Raw genomic sequence first — 19,127 nt, 5'->3', positions numbered from 1 at the left:
AATATTACTGTTGAGCTTGTTGTTTTTTTTTATAAAATCGGTACAAAAAATATGAAATGTTGGTGGTTTAAAGGCGTATCAGAATGTTGGTGCAGTTTTGGTGTTAAGAGTCACGCAGCATGTTGTGCAATTTGGTTTCTAGAAAAAGAATCAGGCAAAATAAGCACATTAATATCGAAACACAGAACAGGGAAGGAAACAAACAGGGACTTTTGACAGCAGTAGAGAGAGTTGCACTGGCATAGATAAAGACATGGGTGACATTCTCCAAGTCAGCAGAAGATAGGAATGGCTTGATTTTGGAAATGTTCCTCAGCTCAAAGAAACAGACATGATCCCTCTTCACCTGCTTGTCAAAGTAAAGGTTAGAGTCAGAATACATTCTTAAATTTCTGGTCCAATTAAGGATGTACAATGAAAATAAGACGGGACCTAACATTGAACCCTGGGGAACCCCGCAGGTAAAATGAGCTGAGGGTGATGATAATGATGAGTTACTTATGGTGACAGAGAAAGTTCTATTGGTGAGGTAGAATTTTAACCAGTTCAGTGCTGCTTATCAGTTCAATGCTAGTTTACAAAAAATAAAAAAACAAAAAATTCCTGTCCAAAAAAAACGAAGATGAAAGGTTTCTTGCAAAAAGTGCAAAGTGCTGTGCAGTAAATGTTTCAGTGAGAGAGATCATTTCCAGGTCACTAACTGAGAGAACCATAACACCAGGAACTTCTGTCTGAAAACCCTGAAGCCCTGACCACCCTAGACTGCAACACAATCTCACTTCCTTAGTTTTGCTCAATGTGTTTCTTTCTATTTTATGGTCATTATTTCCTTTCCTGTATTAAATGGTGCTATTGTAATGTTGAATAATCCAATGGGACCTATGGATTTTTGTAAGCATACAGCTATACATACTGTTTAGATAGATATTTGTGAAGTTTATATGCACAGTGATAAAACATAACTGATAAAATACAGTGATAAAACACAAAAATGGTTAAAGTACTAATACTACTACTACTACTACTACTACTTCTACTACTTCTAATAATACTAATACTGCTACTAATAGTAATAATAATCATATAATGTATCAAATACTACATCGTGAATTTACATATTGTACATGCAGGCTGCAGCACAGTATGAATCAGTGTTAAATTGGAGGAGCCCCACTCCATAGGATTTCCCCTGTCATCTTCTGCATACAGAAATAAATATATGTTAGGAATAATGAGAAGAACACACAGTGTGGGAGAGCAAGGAGAGAGGATTCAAGGGTTCAAAACTAGCAAAAGTGATCAGATTAGGTTAGTTTTCTTTATCAACTGTTAGACAAGTTCTTTTGGGTTTGAAAGCAAACCAAAAAAAAAAGCGAAATGAAAAAGTAAGCAACAATCAATACATTGATTCACATTCTATACCTGTCAAAGAAGTGATGATCCAATTTGTCAGAAATTAAAAAGAGTTTTAACATTCAATATTGACTAAATAATCATACATGTGATTGGATCATGTTATCTGTCTATTAATTTTACAGGGTCCAGTGCTGTGAGCCGTGTGTTTGTGCTGAAGGGAGAGGATGTACGTCTGGAGGTCCAGAAACCTGATCTTCTGAAAGGAGACATTCACTTTTTTTCATGGACATTCAAAGGCAAATACACTGTAGTATCATTATCTTCTAAAGCAGAACCAACAATCCATAAAAGTTACACAAGAAGGGTTGAGGTTTCTACTGAAGATTATTCTTTGAGATTGAAGAATCTACAAGAAGCCGACAGTGGAGTTTATACTGCAGAAATGATTGGGGATGAAAAGCATACAGTTGCTGAATACAATGTCACAGTTCAAGGTAGGTTCCTTAACATTTCAGACTTTGATAGAGAGAAGTACCTGCTGTCCTGTTTCTAAAAGCCTTCAAACCTCTGTCTTCCAGAGCGAGTGTCTCCAGCTGTCCTGACAGTGGGCTCTGTCTCCTCCAGCTCAGACTCCTGTAACCTCACTGTCACCTGCAGCGCTCAGGACTCTTCCATCAGCAGCTCTGTTACATGTGACACCCAAACCTGCTCTCAGGAGGGAGGAGAGAGGTCAGAGGTCACGACCTCTGCTGCCTCCCTCTATGGGGGAGACATAGTGGGCCTATGTCTACCTGTCCAGTGGCTCAATCTACTGTAACCAGTAGAGTTTTAGATTTACAAATATTTAACTAGCTAACCTAGCTAACTTAGTATGGCTAGATTGCATTTTCTCAGTTGGTAGCAGAGTGTGTAACGTGCTTGGTCGTGTCTTAGCTTACATTAGCTTTAGGTTCCTACAAGATAGCATGACAGAGCCAGACGACGTCAGTATTGGGATTTCACACATGTACCACTTTATTCACCTCAACCATACAATGCCTGGTCTCTACGGCACTATAATCTCTCAACATACATGTAGATTGATATAGTTTAACACGTACCAAATCGTTACTGAAGACACAAGCTACTCGTCGGGAGACAGACCAGGAGTAGTACTCAACCTGTTGCTGTAAAAACAAGGAGTGCCACCCAGTGACTTAATCTGTTACTGCAACCAAACAATGTTCCAAAAGCATAGTAGGCATATTTGCGACTGTTACAAGCGCTCCGCTTCCTCCTCTATGACCCTTTGCCTTTTTCACTGGGCTTCAGTCTAAACGCACGGTTTACAACTCTGTTCCAAAGAAAGTAGCTATTGGTTGCTCAAAATGTCTCCAGACGTTGCCAGATGATGTCACACGCTAATTTGCATACAAATATATGTGCTACACCAATCCCGCTCTCCCTCTGCTGTTATAGGCAGCAGGGGTTTACACTGCTTATGGGAAAAGCTGTGATCAGACCTCTTTGGAGTAGACAAGCAGCACAAATCAGTAACTCTTTTTAGTCAACACATTAACATTTTTCTCAAAGGTCAGAAAAAGTTTTTATATTTGTTGCTAATCGCTTTTGAGAAATAAAGTCACCGGGGGTCTATAGAGTCTCTAAATCTAGCAACAGTCGCCAAGCTGGCAACAGTGGTCTAACTACTTCTCTGGCTCCGCCCATTTAATTTTAACTCAACCAATGCGATTATTTCTGCTTCCAGAGCAACTCTGCCTCTGAGAAGCTCTGCCTCTGAGAAATGTTTGCAGAATTAAAACTGCAATCTAGCACCAACACAGGCTTTCAAGATATGAAGCTACAGTAGCATGCTGTTTATTCTGCTGGGTGACTAGAAGTAGATCTACATTTCCAATCTTGTTTTTGTTTTTATTTACAGATCATAATCCAGATGACTCATGGGTCATTGTGGTACCTGTTCTGGTCACCATACTTCTAGTCATAGAAGGGTGTATTTTCTTCTTTCTCTGTCGTCGAAAGTGTGGAACATGTAAGTCCCAATGTGCATCATTTCAACACAGAATGAAAATTCAAATCGTCCATACTAAGTCTGGAATTTTGTAAGTTTAATCTATGAAGACAGGAAAACATTGTATATTTTTACATGAAGATTGGACATGGAGTAAGAAGCAAATTGCTTCTTGATTGTTGATTCTTTGCTTTCAAATCCAAAAGAAGTTCCTTTTCCTTATCGTTCCCTGTTGCTAAAATGCCGAAGAAACCCTTTTGAAGGTTGGATAAGATCCAGATTTTCGGGTGTTGGACGTCCTTTTTTAACTGTCTCTAGCTTTTCACTAAAGGTTCGCCTGCAGAAAGGCGACGATAATAAATCCGTGACGATGTCAGACTTTTCTCTGCTGCCATTTTCACTGCGCTAGCTAAACCGCGCGCTGAGATAGCGACTGCATTCAGCTAACAGACACTGCGCGGCGGTGACGCAATAGGGCATTCGAGAATACCCTGAGGCCGTGGGAAAATCTGAAAGAATACACCCAGAGGCTACAAATCCAAATTTGATTGTTTGATCAAATTGCTGCTAATAATTAAAATGTACTAAACCCCATGTAGTTAAATGGGAATTCACAGCCTTGGCAGAGTACATGCTTAACCATAAGCAAGGCTGTGACAAACTTAGGTGTGTTATTTCCTAGAGATGGAGTAGCTGTTAAGACACACTACATCTGGAACCAATGCTGTCCCTATTTCACCTTATGGACAAATTACACCAGAGCCATCTTCTGTAGGCCTACCTTTCTTCTCTTATCCTTCTTACTGTCAAAAAAACTAGTGTTCTCACTTTGTAGAAGAAAAAGGTAAATTAAGGCTGACTAAGGAAAGGCAAATGAAAGCAAAATGGCATTATGGTACGTCATGTCAATACATGGTACTGTATTTATTTTTTTCTAGATGAAAGAGAGAACACGGAATATACAGTGTATGATACTGCTCAGTTTTTTTAATATAACTTTCCCACTCACATCGATGAGGATAATTTCAGATGTTCAATAATTTATCGATTACCTGATGAAGATGAAATAGAATAGAATAAAATTAAGAAATCTTTTCAACATTAGAATAAGAATTCAAAATTTGTCTGGGTGACATTGCAGAGACATACAGCATATATCATAGTTCCTTAAAGTGCTGTAGTGTATAAAACACATGAGCATACACTATAAGTGAACATTTTCAAATGTTTATGACATTAAATTAAGCTGTTAAGAAGTTGAAGGAAAAGAAAGGTCATACTTTACAGTGGCTTTATTCCAGCCCATTAATCTGCGTATTAACCTGTGGAAATGTATTATAATAATCCAATAAAATTTACATTATGTTGTAAGTGCATCAATGTGCTGTAGATCAATGATTCTCAACCCTTTTCATATCAAGGACCCCTTATTTAGTACACATTAGACCCCCATTTGATGAGATTTTTTTACTCAAACTCAAATCTGAAAATATTTTTATTGTTAGATATGATTTCATTGATTGAAATCAATTTTCTGGGGACCCCCTGGAACCCCCTCAAGGACCCCTGGTGGTCCCCGGACCCCACATTGAGAATCATTGCTGTAGATTATGTATACCATTGATTTTTGTTAAGTACTTAGAGTATATGCTTTTCCAAATGTTAGTCAAAACACTGGAATAAGGCTATTGAAAAGTGAAAATACCAAACATCATTTTTCTAACACTGTTATATGTGTTTTCCTTCAGCATCCCAACAGAGACCAACTTGTGAATCAGGATCACACAGCTGACACTGAAACCACCACCTACAGCTTGATAAGGCTTCACACAGCACCCATGGGACCCACTGAGACTAGAGCCAACAACCTGCCGGAGAGCTTGCATGCTACAGTTGCCAAGCCTGCCAGGCCTTGAAAGAGTCTTCAGATTTTCTATTCCATGTACTGTACTTGCACTGATTTCCAACTCGTATTTCCACGATTTACATTTCTATAAATTGCAAATTCCACTTTGTTCTAAATGTGGCTTTGAGAAACGGCACTTTATGCTGGGCTCTGCTTGCATAAAAATGGCTTCAGCTTGCAGAGTTGCAGACAGGGTTATTTTTTATTCAGTGTGTCATATATGAAGTCAGGTTGTTTAAGTGGTTCTGTACTTTGTACATTGTATATTCTTCATTTCACTTATTTCAAATTTCAGCCAAATCTGTACCTGTATCTTTTTGAGATACCTTGCTAACAGACATTGTGATTCTCCATTGTAATCCTCTCAATCTCAAAGTTTTTAAAGGAGAATTTGTCATTTGGAGTTATAACCCATTTCCTACTGTCTATGTCTACGTCATGTCCTCAGTCATTTCAAAATACATGTTGTATGCAATTAGATTTTTTAACATTTAGTCATTTTTTGTTGTTTTTAAAGACAAACCTAATTTAATGTAAAGTTGATATGTTGTCAAACCCATCTTGAAATTGACTGCTGTCCCAACACAGACGCTCAAAATAAGAAGACATGGATGTGACAAATAAGGTTAGTAAGGCAAGTTTTTAAGGGATTATTTCCTGGCGGAGACTTCCATCTCTTCCTGTGGCTGCCAGTGACATAACGCACCGATATGAAACACTCATCTCTGCACGATGAAATAACGATAAAACACAAACCAAATTAAGGCTTCATGTTTACTGTGATGGATTATCTCGCTTGGGCAATTTTAAAGTCTGTGGAAGTTGTTATTCATACTGTACAAGAATGAATCTTCTGAAGGGAGGAAAACGAGCCCCAGTATCTCCAACTATGCTGACTGTGTGTAGGAAGAATGTAAAGGAGAGGGGAATTTAGACAATTAAAAAATGGTAAAAAAAAAATATGGTCATAAAATCTTTAAAAGGTTTTGCCATTGTAATTTACAATATAGGTCTGTTTTACTCCCTTTTTTATCCAAGATTCTGGAAAAAATAGTGGCTGACCTGGTGACTACTTTTATGAATGGAATGGTCTCTTTGAGAAGTTTCAGTCCGGTTTTAGAGCTCTCCACAGTACTGAGACTGCCCGTCTCAAAGTGATAAAAGATCTGCTTTTAGCCTCTGATACAGGAAAACCACAATTTTAGTTCTTTTAGACCTCAGCGCTGCTTTTGATACCGTTGATCACTTTATTCTGCTTGATCGTCTTAAACACTGAATTGACATCTCTGGTATTGTTTTCAATTGATAGGACTTTTAGTGTTGCCATTGGTGACTCAAGGTCTTCCTGTGCAAAGATGACCTGTGGGGTAACCCAGGGTTCTGTCCCTGGGGCCAATTTTATTTTCCATTTATATGCTGGCCCTGGGGCATATCTTACGCAAACATAATAAACATAATATAAGTTTTCATTGTTATGCAGATGACACACAGTTGTACCTATCCTTTAACCCAAATAACATAAAGCAGTTAGATACACTCCATGACTGCCTTTTAGACCTTCAAAACTGGATGTCATATAGTTTCCTGCAATTGAACGCAGACAAATCTGAGGTTATTCTTATTGGTCCTGATGCTGCTAGAGATTGAATTACAAAGCTACTTGGTTCACTGTCCCTGAACCCCAAACTGCAGAAATCTAGGGGTCATCTTTGACAACAATCTCAGTTTAGATACGCATGTTTAGACAGTTGTGCCGTCTTGCTTTTTACAACTCAGTAGGCTTTCTAAAATTAGCTCATTTTTATCTTTTAAGACGCTTTAAATCGTTATTCATGCATTTATCACCTCTCGTCTTGACTACTGTAACTCCCTGTACACCTGTCTGAACCAGCAGAGTCTTGCTAGATTACAGCTACTCCAAAACGCTGCAGCCAGAATCCTCAGACGGACCAAGAAGAGAGAACACATCACTCCCATCTTGGCTTCCCTCCATTGGCTTCCCATTCAGTTTAGGATTGATTTTAAGATTTTATTGATTACGTTTAAGGCGCGTGTTGGGCTAGCACCTGGTTACATTGCTGACCTTTTAACCCCATATTAGCCCGAGCGCAGCCTCAGATCGGCGAGTAGAGCTTTTTTGGTCGTTCCAAAATCCAGGCTGAAAACCAAGGGTGACCGGGTGTTCTTCATCAGGGCTCCTAGACTCTGGAATGACCTGTCTGAGGACATCAGGCTAGCTTTTTGTCCTCCTTTAAATCTCTCTTAAAAACATACTTAGACTTGCTTTTGCATAACTCGTGTTTATGGGAATGTTGCTTATTTATCTTAAATATCTGTTGCTTTTTAACTATTTTTTACTTTATCATGTATCGTCTCCACTCACTACAGCGACTTTTCGTCAGGGTGGAATGACCTGCCTGTTTATTTTACTTTGTTTTGTATCCTTCCTCTTACTATTATTACTTTCTTTTGCTGCTGTGAAGCACTTTGTAACTCTGTTTTGATAAAGTGCTATATAAATAAAGTTATTATCATTATTATTATTTCTGTAATGTTTACAAAAAAGTCCACATGTACAACATATGGAGTCATATACTGTAAAAGTCATGTTAATCTGTTGCATACTACTTTTTTCTTTGGCTCCATTAATCATTTTGAGAATAAAACATTTCTCAGACCTGGAGGGCAGACAAGATGCTGCACACTCAGACTCAGAGACTTTAATTTTTTAACTGTCCCTCAGCAACCCTAAGCTTGTCTTACAATATGGTAAACTATGGACTTAATGGGAGATTTGTCCCTGTAGAATAGCACTGGTCGCTATTCATGTGCACTGTTTACTAACTATGGGTTAGCGGGCTGTTCTTTAGCCTGTGGACATTTATTCTCTTTCCTGTTTAAACCACAGTCAGTCACTTCCTGCTGTACTGCTGACAGATCAAAATCTTGTCTATTACTGTTATACATATTTTTATTACCATAAGACAAGACAATATAGTAATTTAATGTACAAGTTATGCACATTTGACCCTATAAAGACATTAATTAGTTTTCTGAAAAGAAATATGTATACATGTTTATTCAAATGAGGCATTTAACATAAGAATGATTTGCTAATTAGGCAGTGCAATTCAGAGAAGAAAACATAATGCAAAAAAATAAAAAAAAAATGTATTACTATATTACTACTACAACAAATGCTACTACCACTAGTAATGGTAAAACAAAGAAAAGGCAAATAAATTATAATGATAATAGCTCTGTTGTGTAGTACTTTTCTTAACAATTACAAAGTGGACAATTAAAAAAGGACACAACACATTAACAAAGGATCAGTTCTAATGAAGCGACTTGCACTGCTGTCTCCATTAACCATAGCTCATTAAGACCTGATCAGCAAAATGAACAAACACAAAAACAAAAAACATATTGGACTCCCAACAAGTAAATTGAGAAAACTTAAGCAAAATGCAAATGTATTTCTCCTGAAGATTGGCCCAAAGTTTAGGTCTGCTGATTGCAAATGCTTGACCACGTTTGACATTAAAGTAATTATCTGCATCATTTTCATATCAACAAATGTCCATTTTGCTATTCTCTATCAATGACTGGTATAACACAATCACAATTCAACCTGTACCCAGTTCATGAAAGCTTTTTACATTTCCTGTTCCAAACACCTGGTGTCTGGTAGGCAGTCAGCAGTGGAAAAAATCCTCTGGATCACAGGAAGTGAAGCATTTCACATTTCCAGAACCAGCAACAGCCGTTTGATTGGAATAAACAGAAGAAGAACTGGGTAGTCACCTACAAAAACTCAAACTTCATCAATAGAAAATCCAAGGAAAAAGACGTCACAGTACTGGCCACACTGTTTGATTGACAGGTGATCTCTGGGAAGTGCAGTGCAGAAACACCACAGCAATGAGCACTGAGCAACAAAGATGGAGACGAAATAAAACAAAGATGATTGTGTGGATTATCTCTTTAATCTAGACTAGTAATAGTCAAAAGAGCTTTATCTGTCGGTCTAACACTGCACTTCTGTCCTTTCTTTGGTCCTTTCTACCTCTCTCATGTGCTTTTATTTACCATTTTCTGTCACACATGATCATTTAACAGTCACAGGAATATTTTGTTAGGTATTTTCAGCGTACTGCAGCTCTGACCCTCCCATTCCTTCACAACTGGTTGCTTGTACTGTCGATCTTGGAATTCACTCACTGCAAGTTTCTCTGGATGAGAGAGTCAGCTAAATGCCAACAGTATAAAATGTAAATAGGGAGATGAAAGTTCGGTCGGTGGAGAATCGTTGGTTCACTTTTGCTTTCTGCGCCGGTCCAGGAGGTGGACGCTGATGACGGCCGACACCATGATGATGAGACCGACAGACAGCAGGACGGTCTTCACCAGACAAACTGAGATCCCAGAGACTCTCTCTGAACCTGGAGCACAACAAGCAGGACAGCAGGTTACTTCATTACAACACTGACACTCCGGCAGAGACTCTGACTCTACAGCACAGGTGGAAATAATGAATCACAGACATTCCAGTTACTGTAAATGAGAAGCTTTTCGTGCAGATGTACTTTTTGTAAACTTTTTTCAACTTTTTGTACTGTTTTTTTTTAAATCAGTCATTTTACGTTTACTTAAGTATGTTTTGACAGCAGTTCTCTTTTGTAAAGAAGCAACCCAGTAACTTTAACTCTGAGTACATTTTTTAATAAGCTACCTTTTACTTTCACTAAAGTAGATTTTTACACCAAGGTTGATTCTTACTGCCTCATAGCAAATGACCATAACATGCTGGGGTTTATAGGGTATAACTTCACCTGGTGCTGAGATTTATGGCTTTCAAAACTCATTTTCCATCCCGTTTTCTGTTTGTTGAACAAAACTAATTAGAGACACTAACAAGGATCAGATGTGCAACTCCTACTGGTGGCTGATAGAGGGTGATAAAGGTCATAGATTATTTAATGTCCCTTTAAACAAAATGTTAGCAAAGTAACACTATTTCTGTTTAAGTGGGATATTTTTGTACTCTGCATTATTTGCATAGATAAAAATTCTAAAACACAAATCAAAAAAGTGCAGATTGTGCAGATGAGATGATTAAAAAAGAACAAGGGCTTGTAAAAACATGTCACCTCTAAAAAGAAACAAAAAAACAAGTTACTATGACCACATGTGTGTTTGTCATGTTAACAAACCAATAACTACCAACAACTCAACCAATCAGATTGTTTCTGCCTCCACTGCAGCTCTGCCTTGAGAAATGTTTGTAGAGCTAAAACTCAAATCTGCAGTGTCGGCATGTCAGTCTGTCTTTCTGTCTTACCAGGGACTCGAGGGCAGAGATGTTCAATCTTTTTCATGTCCTCGCTCCGGCTGACCTGGTTGCTATGGTTACAGATGATTGAGCCATTGGACAGGTAGACATTGAGGGAGGCATCAGAGCTTGTGACCTCTGACCTCTCTCCTCCCTCCTGAGAGCAGGTTTGGGTGTCACATGTAACAGAACTGCTGATGGAAGAGTCCTGAGCGCTGCAGGTGACAGTGAGGTTACAGGAGTCTGAGCTGGAGGAGACAGAGCCCACTGTCAGGACAGCTGGAGACACTCGCTCTGGAAGACAAAGGTTTGAAGGCTTTTAGAAACAGGACAGCAGGTACTACTCTCTATCAAAGTCTGAAACCTTAAGGAACCTACCTTGAACTGTGACACTGTATTCAGCAACTGTATGCTTTTCATCCCCAGACATTTCTGCAGTATAAACTCCACTGTCGGCTTCTTGTAGATTCTTCAATCTCAAAGAGTAATCTTCAGTAGAAAAGTCAACCCTTCCTCTGTAATTTCTTTGGAAATTTGGTACTCCATTATAAGGTAATCCTACTACAGTGTTTTCATTTTTGAATGTCCATGAGAAATCAAAGTCTCCTCTCAGAAGATCAGGTTTCTGGACCTCCAGACGTACATCCTCTCCCTTCAGCACAAACACACGGCTCACAGCACTGGACCCTGTAAAATTAATAGACAGATAACATGATCAAAGTCACATGTATGATTATTTAGTCAATACTGAATGTTAAAACACATTTTTATTTCTGTCAAACTGAATCATCACCTATATTCTACTATACTACTACTGCTAATAATAATAATAATAATAATAACAATAATAATAACAATAACAATACGTTTAAGAGTTTTTTCTGTTACTACCTTGCCAGACCCAATGAGTTTATTTTTAGCAGATGTGTCTCTCACATAATAATATGAATTAATGAATAAAGCATCACTTTTTTCTTCGTAATAAAAACACTGAAAAAGCTAAGTTATCTTAAAGCCAACACATGATTACTGGCTCTGCCAAGGCAATAACAGAAATAACGTAATATTTCTTCATGCAATTCTTCAAAATTTGAATAATACAAAATCTCCTAAAGTTTTTGGACTTATTGCATACCAAACTCCAACATTATATTTGAAATTGAGCAGAGAAAAAAACATAGATGAAATCAAATTGAAATTCTACACTTCAGTTGCACATGTGTTTAACTTAACAACATTTTACTAGAATATAAATGTACCTTTGTGGACTTTCTTTACTGTGATTATGGATTCTTCAGTTCTGCCCACGGCGCTCAGTGCCGCGCCTCATGCCATTATCATCACCGTCACACCAATAATCACAGTAAAGAAAGCCTGCTCAGGTATCGCTGCTATAATATCTGTTCATAACATTTCAACAGAGGGAGGATTCTCATCCTACCTGGTGATTCTATGCAGACCAGCAGTCCCAGTATCAGAAAGATCGACATTATAGAGTCTCACTGTGTAGATGTCTCTTGTGTGGTGAAGGAAGACTAGCTGTTGAACCGATGTGAGTTCTGCTCTGCTCTCATAAAGTTACTGTCAGGTCAGCGCTTTGTGGAAGTGATGTTTTTCCGGTCTAAACCACAAGACCATTCTGCATTCACTTTCTTTTTATCATGCAAACCAAATAACGTCTCTATTCAAGCCAGTTCCTGTCTTAACTGACTTTTCACAGAAGATTGAAATGTGATTAATTGCACAGCATTCATCAAGAAATCTTGTTTTAGTTTCAGAAACATGCTTTTTCTTTTACATGCTCAGAAATTACACTTTTAACATTTCTGTGTTTCAAACCTTCATCTGTACAGGGAGACACACATCTTTATACTTTAACTTCAGGATACAAAAAAGGCCTTTATAAATATAAAAGGGTATAAAAAAAAAAAACATAAGAAAGGTCAAGTGCTAAAGAGTATTTATTTCTGCATTTCTTCATAGCTGACTTTGATAATTGCTATCAATGATAGCCGTCTTTATTTGTATTTATTCAGTAGACAGGGACCATGCAACATGTTGCACCAGAGTTAGCTGTAAGTTAGCTGTGGTCACTGAGCCACAGACCACAGAAAAAAAAAAAAAGAAAGAAAGAAGAAAGAGAAGAGCAATATAAAAAAAAACAACAGCATTGAATGTCTCCTGCTGCTTCTCAGTGTTGCATCAGTAGGAGGCATCATGGAATCAAAGGTATATGGTGCTTTTCAAATATCACTATTAATCGATTTTTCACAAGTGCCTCGTCTTTATCATGCAAACCAAGTAACTTCTTTATTCAAGAGTTCCTATCTGAACAGACTGTTGTATTAATGCTTGAGTTTTGTGGAGAAAGATTGAAATGTGATTAATTGCACAGCATCCATCAAGAAATCTAGTTTTAGTTTTAGTTTCCAAAACACTTCATTGTTTACATGCTCATAAATTAGGCTTGCAGCATCACTGCATTTAATTCAAACCTTTTTCTATACAGCGAGACAAACTTCTTTACTGCTTTACACTTCCTGCATGTACTCCTCACAAATCAAAATGTTTTCTTTTACAGATGTGCATATTTTTCAGAGGACAAGACAATATAGTAATTTACTGGACACTTTATGCACATTTGTCTCTGTGAAGACATTAATTAGTTTTCTGTAAACAAATACAGTATGTATACGCATATAGAGATACAGTAACACAAAGACAAAATCAAATACTGCAACTAAATTACTGTATTACGACAACATATACTAGTACTAATAATAATGGTACTAACAAGGAGAGAAGGTAAAAGAACAATAATGATGATAACAGCTGTGTTCAATTGCACTTTTCTTAACAACTATAAGGCGGACAATTAAAAAAGGACAAAACAGATCAACAAACGCTCAGTTCTGATCAGTTCAAAGCACTTTGAATTGCCCCAGTGTATGAAATGTGCTATACAAATAAAGCTGCCTTGCCTTGCCTAATGAAGAGTAGACTTGCACTGCTGACTTCCTACCAGACACCAGGTGTTTAACACAGCAACTGTAGAAGCTTTCATGAACTGGATATACCTGGATATAACTGGAAAGATGGAGACAAAATATTGAGATATTGAGAGCTTTGTAGATTCTGTCCTTTCTTTGGTCTTTTCTACCGCTCTTGAACTCTTATTTACTTATCTAGCACTTATATTATAAATGATCATTTAACAGTCACAGGAATATTTGGTTAGGCTTTTTCTAGGTGCTGCAACTTTGACTCTCACATTCTTTATAACTGGTTGCTTATACTGTCGATGATCTTGGAATTTAACATTAAACTACTGTTGCACTCACTGCAAGTTTCTCTGGATGAGAGAGTCAGCTAAATGCCAACAGTATAAAATGTAAATAGGGAGATGAAAGTTCGGTCGGTGGAGAATCGTTGGTTCACTCTTGCTTTCTGCGCCGGTCCAGGAGGTGGACGCTGATGACGGCCGACACCATGATGATGAGACCGACAGACAGCAGGACGGTCTTCACCAGACAAACTGAGATCCCAGAGACTCTCTCTGAACCTGGAGCACAACAAGCAGGACAGCAGGTTACTTCATTACAACACTGACGCTCCGGCAGAGACTCTGACTCTACAGCACAGGAGGAAATAATCAATTACAGACATTCCAGTTACTGTAAATGAGTTTTTGTGCAGTTGTACTTTTTGTAAACTTTTTTCAACTTTTTGTACAGTTTTTTTAAATCAGTCATTTTACGTTTACTTAAGTATGTTTTGACAGCTGTTCTCTTTTGTAAAGAAGCAACCCAGTAACTTTAACTCTGAGTACATTTTTTTAATGAGCTACCTTTTACTTTCACTCAAGTAGATTTTTACACCAAGGTTGATTCTTACTGCCTCATAGCAAATGACCATAACATGCTGGGGTTTATAGGGTATAACTTCACCTGGTGCTGAGATTTCTGGCTTTCAAAACTCATTTTCCATCCCGTTTTCTGTTTTTTGAACAAAACATATTTCAAGACACTAACAAGGATCAGATGTGCAACTCCTACTGGTGGCTGATAGAGGATGATAAAGGTCATAGATTATTTAATGTCCCTTTAAACAAAATGTCAGCAAAGTAACACTACTTCTGTTTAATTGGGATATTTTTGTTCTCTGAATTATTTGCATAGATAAAAATTCTAAAACACAAATCAAAGTGCAGATTGTGCAGATGAGATGATTAAAAAAGAACAAGGGCTTGTAAAAACATGTCACCTCTAAAAAGAAACAAAGGAACGAGTTACTATGACCGCATGTGTGTTTGTCACAGTGACAAACCAATAACTACCAATAACTCAACCAATCAGATTGTTTCTGTCTCCACTGCAGCTCTGCCTTGAGAAATGTTTGTAGAGCTAAAACTCAAATCTGCAGTGTCGGCATGTCAGTCTGTCTTTCTGTCTTACCAGGGACTCGAGGGCAGAGATGTTCAATCTTTTTCATGTCCTCGCTCCGGCTGACCTGGTTGCTATGGTTACAGATGATTGAGCCACTGGACAGGTAGACATTGAGGGAGGCATCAGAGCTTGTGACCTCTGACCTCTCTCCTCCCTCCTGAGAGCAGGTTTGATTGTCACATGTAACAGAGCTGCTGATGGAAGAGTCCTGAGCGCTGCAGGTGACAGTGAGGTTACAGGAGTCTGAGCTGGAGGAGACAGAGCCCACTGTCAGGACAGCTGGAGACACTCGCTCTGGAAGACAGAGGTTTGAAGGCTTTTAGAAACAGGACAGCAGGTACTACTCTCTATCAAAGTCTGAAACGTTAAGGAACCTACCTTGAACTGTGACATTGTATTCAGCAACTCTGTGGGTTTTACCCCCAATCACTTGTGCAGTATAAACTCCACTGTCGGCTTCTTGTAGATTCTTCAATCTCAAAGAGTAATCTTCAGTAGAAAAGTCAACCCTTCCTGTGTAATTTTTGTAGAAATTTGGTTCTCCATTATAAGGTAATCCTACTACAGTGTTTTCACTTTTGAATGTCCATGAAAAAAAAAAAAAGTCTCCTCTCAGAAGATCAGGTTTCTGGACCTCCAGACGTACATCCTCTCCCTTCAGCACAAACACACGGCTCACAGCACTGGACCCTGTAAAATTAATAGATAGATAACATGATCAAAGCCACATGTATCGTTATTTAGTCAATACTGAATGTTAAAACACATTTTTATTTCTGTCAAACTGAATCATCACCTATATTCTACTATACTACTACTGCTAATAATAATAATAATAATAATAATAACAATAATAATAACAATAACAATACGTTAAAGAGTTTTTTCTGTTACTACCTTGCCAGACCCAATGAGTTTATTTTTAGCAGATGTGTCTCTCACATAATAATATGAATTTATGAATAAAGCATCACTTTTTTCTTCGTAATAAAAACACTGAAAAAGCGAAGTTATCTTAAAGCCAACCCATGATTACTGGCTCTGCCAAGGCAGTAACAGAAACTAGAAAATTTCAGGAAATTTTGAGTGTGCCTGCTGCTTGGTGCGCATCTCCATCCCTCGCACACACACAAACACAAACAGTATGACAGTATTAAACAGTATTAAACAGTATTAACTGTCGACCTAGCCAATCACGGGCAGGTGTGAGAATTTCTGCCCAGAGACCGAGTCACTAGTTGCTATGGATACAGGCCCCCCTGTGGCGGGAAACTTTGAACTAATGTTTCATTAGCACTCACAATAAGCCAAGACTGTCCCCGAACAAATCCCTGTATCTCGAAAAGTAAAGCTCGCATCGAAAATGTTTTTTCACTTTGAGCGTCCCAAGACTTCACTGGCGACACTGATGTATGACATGTGTCAGTATGATTTTAAAAAAAGGAGCTGTGATAAAATATAAATCACCTCCTTTTCTTCTTCTCACTCTGGGTTTGAGCGGTCAAATTACATGGAAGCGGATGGGAGTGTCGGACGGCACTACCTGCCCTTTTGGGCGATTTATTCAAAAACCGTGGGTCCTATTTCAATGGAAGTAACATTGGGTGAGAGAGGACAAAAATGCCTACAATTTGGTGTATAAATCTTGCTTGTAGAGTGGAAGCTGTGGGACTAAGATGATAATGTTTGGAAGATTTCTGATCAAACTTGAAGGCGTGGAGCTAGAGTGTGTGACGACATCACGTGCTCTAGGTCTGAACATTCCGCGCAATACACACCCATTATAAAATCTGAAACTGTCCAAAAGTCTTATAAAACGTAAATTGCGATTGCGTAAAAACCGTAGACGCTATTGAAAAGTGTCTTTAGACCAACAGAGTTCAAAGTCTTGTGACCCGTGTAAACTTTTAATCATGTTTCTGCGACAAAGTATGACCGAGTGGCGTGGCTCCAAAGAGGGGCCGGTTTGATGAATTTCTGCGATTTTTTTTCCGATTCTCCATGCATTTCAATGGGCCGAGATCGCACGTTTTCGCACTTCGTGCGAAAACTTTACGTACAATCTCTAAGAAAAGTCATAGCACTTGATTCCCGTTCAAGGCGCACGTTTCGATGTATTTTGAGGGGTGTCGCGGCTACGCTGCGAGACTAGTTACCCGAAGTTTTGCAAGGAAGAATAAAAATAAAAAAAATAATAATAATAAGTATGAGCAATATTAAGAGTGTGCTCCTTTGCCTTGCAAAGCAGGCACACTAATAACTTAATATTTCTTCATGCAATTCTTCAAAATTTGAATAATACAAAATCTCCTAAAGTTTTTGGACTTATTGCATACCAAACCTCCAACATTATATTTGAAATTGAGCAGAGAAAAAAACATAGATGAAATTCTGATAATACACTTCAGTTGCATATGCATGTGTTTAACTTAACAACATTTTACTAGAATGTAAATGTACCTTTGTGGACTTTCTTTACTGTGATTATGGATTCTTCAGTTCTGCCCACAGCGCTCAGTGCCGCGCCTCATGCCATTATCATCACCGTCACACCAATAATCACAGTAAAGAAAGTCTGCTCATGTATCATTGCTATAATATCTGTTCATAACATTTCAACAGATGGAGGATTCTCATCCTACCTGGTGATTCTATGCAGACCAGCAGTCCCAGTATCAGAAAGATCGACATTATAGAGTCTCACACTGTGTAGATGTCTCTTGTGTGGTGAAGGAAGACTAGCTGTTGAACCGATGTGAGTTCTGCTCTGCTCTTATAAATACACTGCAGGGTCAGTGGTTAGAAGGTTGTGTTTTTCCGGTCTAAACCACAGGAACATTCTGCATGTGTTCAGCGTCGTCTTTATCATGCAAACCAAGTAACTTCTTTATTCAAGAGTTCCTATCTGAACAGACTGTTGTATTAATGCTTGAGCTTTGTGGAGGAAGACTGAAATGTGATTAATTGCACAGCATCCATCAAGAAATCTAGTTTTAGTTTCCAAAACATACTTTATTGTTTACATGCTCATAAATTAGGTTTGCAACATCACTGCATTTAATTCAAACCTTTTTCTATACAGGGAGACAAACTTCTTTACTGCTTTACACTTCCTGCATGTACTCCTCACAAATCAAAAACTTGTCTATTACACTGTATAGATAAGCATATTTTTATTATCAGAACACAAGACAATATAGTAATTTACTAGACACTTTATGCACATTTGTCTCCGTGAAGACATTAATTCCTTACAGGAAATACAGCATGTATACGTATATACGCATATATATATATATATATATATGGAGAGATAGAGAGAGAGAGAGAGAGAGAGAGAGAGAGAGAGAGAGAGAGAGATAAGATATTTGTTCACGAGGCACTTAACTGAATGATTTGCTAATGAAGCACCAAAGTTCGGAGAAGGAAACACAGTAACACAAAGACAAATCAAATACTGCAACTAAATTATTACTACAACATACTGTATATTACTACTAATAATAATGGTACTAACAAGGAGAGAAGGTAAAAGAACAATATTGATGATAACAGCTCTGTTCAATTCACTTTTCTTAACAACTATAATGCGGACAACTAAAAAAGGACAAAACAGATCAACAAACGATCAGTTCTGATCAGGTCTAATGAAGAGTAGACTTGCACTGCTAACTTCCTACCACACACCAGGTGTTTAAAACAGCAACTATAGAAGCTTTCATGAACTGGGTAGAGCTTAGTTTAGCACCAAAGCATCTCTGCCAGGAATCAAACTTGGGTCTCCTGCTTGAGAGTCTGCAGTCTAACTCCCTGCAGGTCAGGTGACACAAAGTCTATATTGAGTATATATTGAGTCTATAATTCAGTGAACACAAATGAACTTGAAAAACTCAAAAGGGCCTTTTTTATATACCTTTTTTGCATTTTAAAATATATACAACTTTGCTCAAAACAACCCCACTGGGCTTTCAGTCCATGACTTTTCCTAAAATGGTCTTATTCATCTTTCATCTTCACCTTTAAGCTTTTTCTATTGTTGTACTCATTGTAAGTCTCTCTGGAAAAAGAGAATCA

The 19,127-nt window shown here is 38.0% G+C and overlaps 3 protein-coding genes across 4 annotated transcripts; 1 reads left to right on the top strand and 2 right to left on the bottom strand.

Annotated features, from left to right (window-relative positions):
- Positions 1 to 253: 253 nt before the first annotated feature.
- Positions 254 to 2,173, top strand: LOC139641505 (SLAM family member 9-like). The gene is made up of 3 exons (XM_071515926.1): positions 254 to 257; positions 1,539 to 1,850; positions 1,935 to 2,173. Exons 1-3 carry the CDS (start codon positions 254 to 256, stop codon positions 2,171 to 2,173), a joined length of 555 nt encoding a protein of 184 aa, XP_071372027.1.
- Positions 2,174 to 8,305: 6,132 nt separating this feature from the next.
- LOC139641511 (SLAM family member 9-like) lies at positions 8,306 to 12,156 on the bottom strand. The gene is made up of 4 exons (XM_071515936.1): positions 12,050 to 12,156; positions 10,987 to 11,295; positions 10,618 to 10,902; positions 8,306 to 9,718 (listed from the first exon to the last, which is right to left on the bottom strand). Exons 1-4 carry the CDS (start codon positions 12,096 to 12,098, stop codon positions 9,591 to 9,593), a joined length of 771 nt encoding a protein of 256 aa, XP_071372037.1. The 5' UTR covers positions 12,099 to 12,156; the 3' UTR covers positions 8,306 to 9,590.
- A 379-nt stretch (positions 12,157 to 12,535) lies between these two features.
- Positions 12,536 to 17,819, bottom strand: LOC139641510 (SLAM family member 9-like). 2 transcript variants are annotated; one of them, XM_071515935.1, is made up of 5 exons: positions 17,696 to 17,819; positions 15,432 to 15,743; positions 15,063 to 15,347; positions 14,556 to 14,603; positions 14,057 to 14,170 (listed from the first exon to the last, which is right to left on the bottom strand). In XM_071515935.1, the coding sequence occupies exons 1-4, from the start codon at positions 17,742 to 17,744 to the stop codon at positions 14,578 to 14,580; spliced, it is 672 nt and encodes a 223-aa protein (XP_071372036.1). In that variant the 5' UTR covers positions 17,745 to 17,819; the 3' UTR covers positions 14,057 to 14,170; positions 14,556 to 14,577. The 2 variants fall into 2 exon arrangements, with proteins under 2 accessions (XP_071372035.1, XP_071372036.1); XM_071515934.1 differs by lacking the exon at positions 14,556 to 14,603 and having other exon boundaries at positions 12,536 to 14,170.
- Positions 17,820 to 19,127: the final 1,308 nt, after the last annotated feature.

This window comes from Centroberyx affinis, unplaced genomic scaffold (assembly GCF_046629955.1).
Source record: "Centroberyx affinis isolate AG114_WGS23_722 - 3 ecotype Tasmania unplaced genomic scaffold, CSIRO-AGI_Caff_v1 ptg000380l_1, whole genome shotgun sequence".
Lineage (NCBI taxonomy): Eukaryota > Metazoa > Chordata > Actinopteri > Beryciformes > Berycidae > Centroberyx > Centroberyx affinis.
This window is presented reverse-complemented; position numbering and strand designations above follow the sequence as displayed.